We start from the raw sequence: 1,837 nt of genomic DNA on the forward strand, positions 1-1,837 counted from the left end.
ATGGCCTTCGTGCTCTCTCTACTCATGGCCCTGGTGCTGGTCAGCTACGGCCCAGGAGGATCCCTGGGCTGTGACCTGTCTCAGAACCATGTTCTCATTGGCAGGAAGAACCTCAGGCTCCTGGGCCAAATGGGGAAACTCTCCCCTCGCTTCTGTCTGCAGGACAGAAAAGACTTCCCTTTCCCCCAGGAGATGGTGGAGGGCGGCCAGCTCCAGGAGGCCCAGGCCATCTCTGTGCTCCACGAGATGCTCCAGCAGAGCTTCAACCTCTTCCACACAGAGCGCGCCTCTGCTGCCTGGGACACCACCCTCCTGGAGCAGCTCCGCAATGGACTCCATCAGCAGCTGGACCACCTGGACTCCTGTCTGGTGCAGGTGACTGGAGAGAAAGACTCTGGCCTGCAAAGGACGGGCCCCACCGTGGCCGTGAAGAGGTACTTCCAGGGCATCCATGTCTACCTGAAAGAGAAGGGATACAGCGACTGCGCCTGGGAAATTGTCAGAATGGAAATCATGAGATCCTTGTCTTCATCAGTCAGCTTGCAAGAAAGGTTAAGAATGATGGATGGAGACCTGAGCTCACCTTGACATGACTCTCACTGACTAAGACGCCACATCACCCTTGTACGCTCCCCTGAGGTCATTTCAGAAGACTCTGATTTCTGCTTTAACCACAATGTTTCCTGAATTCAATCAATAGTAATTTCTCAGTTGCAAAAAGCAAGTAGATATAAAAAGTATTCAACTGCACGGGGCTCAGTCCATAAGGGACGACTGCCCTGATGTTATTTATATTTATTTATGCATTTATTTTCTTTTATCTCATCATACTTATATTTTCATGTAAAAATGTTTTTCTGCATTGTAATAAAATTTAGAAAATATGTTCATTTCCTTATTCTTCTGTTTTATTTATTAATTTCTTATGAAAGTAATTACTTTTTTCATTATGAAGAACTAAATACTTATTTGGTCTACATAAACCTATCGTGGAATAGCATTTGTCCATTTATACTACAGAATAGTCGTATCACTTTTCAGGAAATGATTGTCAAAAGGTAGAATTTCTGGATCCCTGGCAGTCCAGTGGAATGGACTCCATGCTTCCAGTGTGAGACGCTCAGGTGCCATGGATACCTGGTCAGGGAACTAAGATCCTGCAAGCTGTGGAGTGCAGCCCCCTCCACCCAAAAGAAACAGGTAGAAAGGAGTCTCTGAAATGGTGGTAGATGAGTAGTCCTGAAGTCACAAGTATAACTAGTTTATACCCAATCAACAGAGAATGGTTGGTGTCAGGATGTGGGGGAAGGACTCCCATCCTCCAGGGAAGCTGCGAACATGTGGTCCTGAGTGGCTGAGCCTGACACCTGTTACTCTTCCTCCCACCTTCTCCTCGGTCCTGCTTTACTGAACAATCCACTCCCTTACACTGTATCTTCACTGCCTCCAACACAGGAGCTCTGTTCTGTGATGGTTTCTGGCTTCAAAGTTTCACTGAGTGGAAATCACTGGAAGAGAGCACAAGTGAAAGGAGAGTTCTAGAAGTTTCAAAACCTTTGAATGCAGCTCTGCCATTTAACAGCAGTGTGACCCTGAAAAATATCACAAACACTAAGGAGATGGATATGGCAACCCCCTCCAGTATTCTTTCTTGAAAATCCCATGGACAGAGGAGCCTGGTGGGCCACAGTCCATGGGTCATAGGAGTTGGACAGGACTGAACCAACTTAGCATGCATGCAGGCATGCATTCTATCTTGATCTTGTCAAATATGGGGAAAATAACAGTAGTTTTTCATAGGACTACTGTTTGAATCAATGAGTCCGTATTACAAGAA

The 1,837-nt window shown here is 46.3% G+C and overlaps 1 protein-coding gene across 1 annotated transcript; it reads left to right on the forward strand.

Moving 5' to 3' along the window:
- LOC114112837 (interferon omega-1-like) lies at positions 1–588 on the forward strand. Its single transcript, XM_027963938.2, has one exon. It carries the CDS (start codon positions 1–3, stop codon positions 586–588), a length of 588 nt encoding a protein of 195 aa, XP_027819739.2.
- The last annotated feature ends 1,249 nt before the right edge of the window (positions 589–1,837 follow it).

This window comes from Ovis aries, chromosome 2 (genome assembly GCF_016772045.2).
Source record: "Ovis aries strain OAR_USU_Benz2616 breed Rambouillet chromosome 2, ARS-UI_Ramb_v3.0, whole genome shotgun sequence".
Taxonomy (NCBI): Eukaryota; Metazoa; Chordata; class Mammalia; order Artiodactyla; family Bovidae; genus Ovis; species Ovis aries.

Excerpts from the sequence above, each read along its gene's own strand:
- LOC114112837 (XM_027963938.2), top strand. The coding sequence starts at position 1 with ATGGCCTTCGTGCTCTCTCTACTCATGGCCCTGGTGCTGGTCAGCTAC.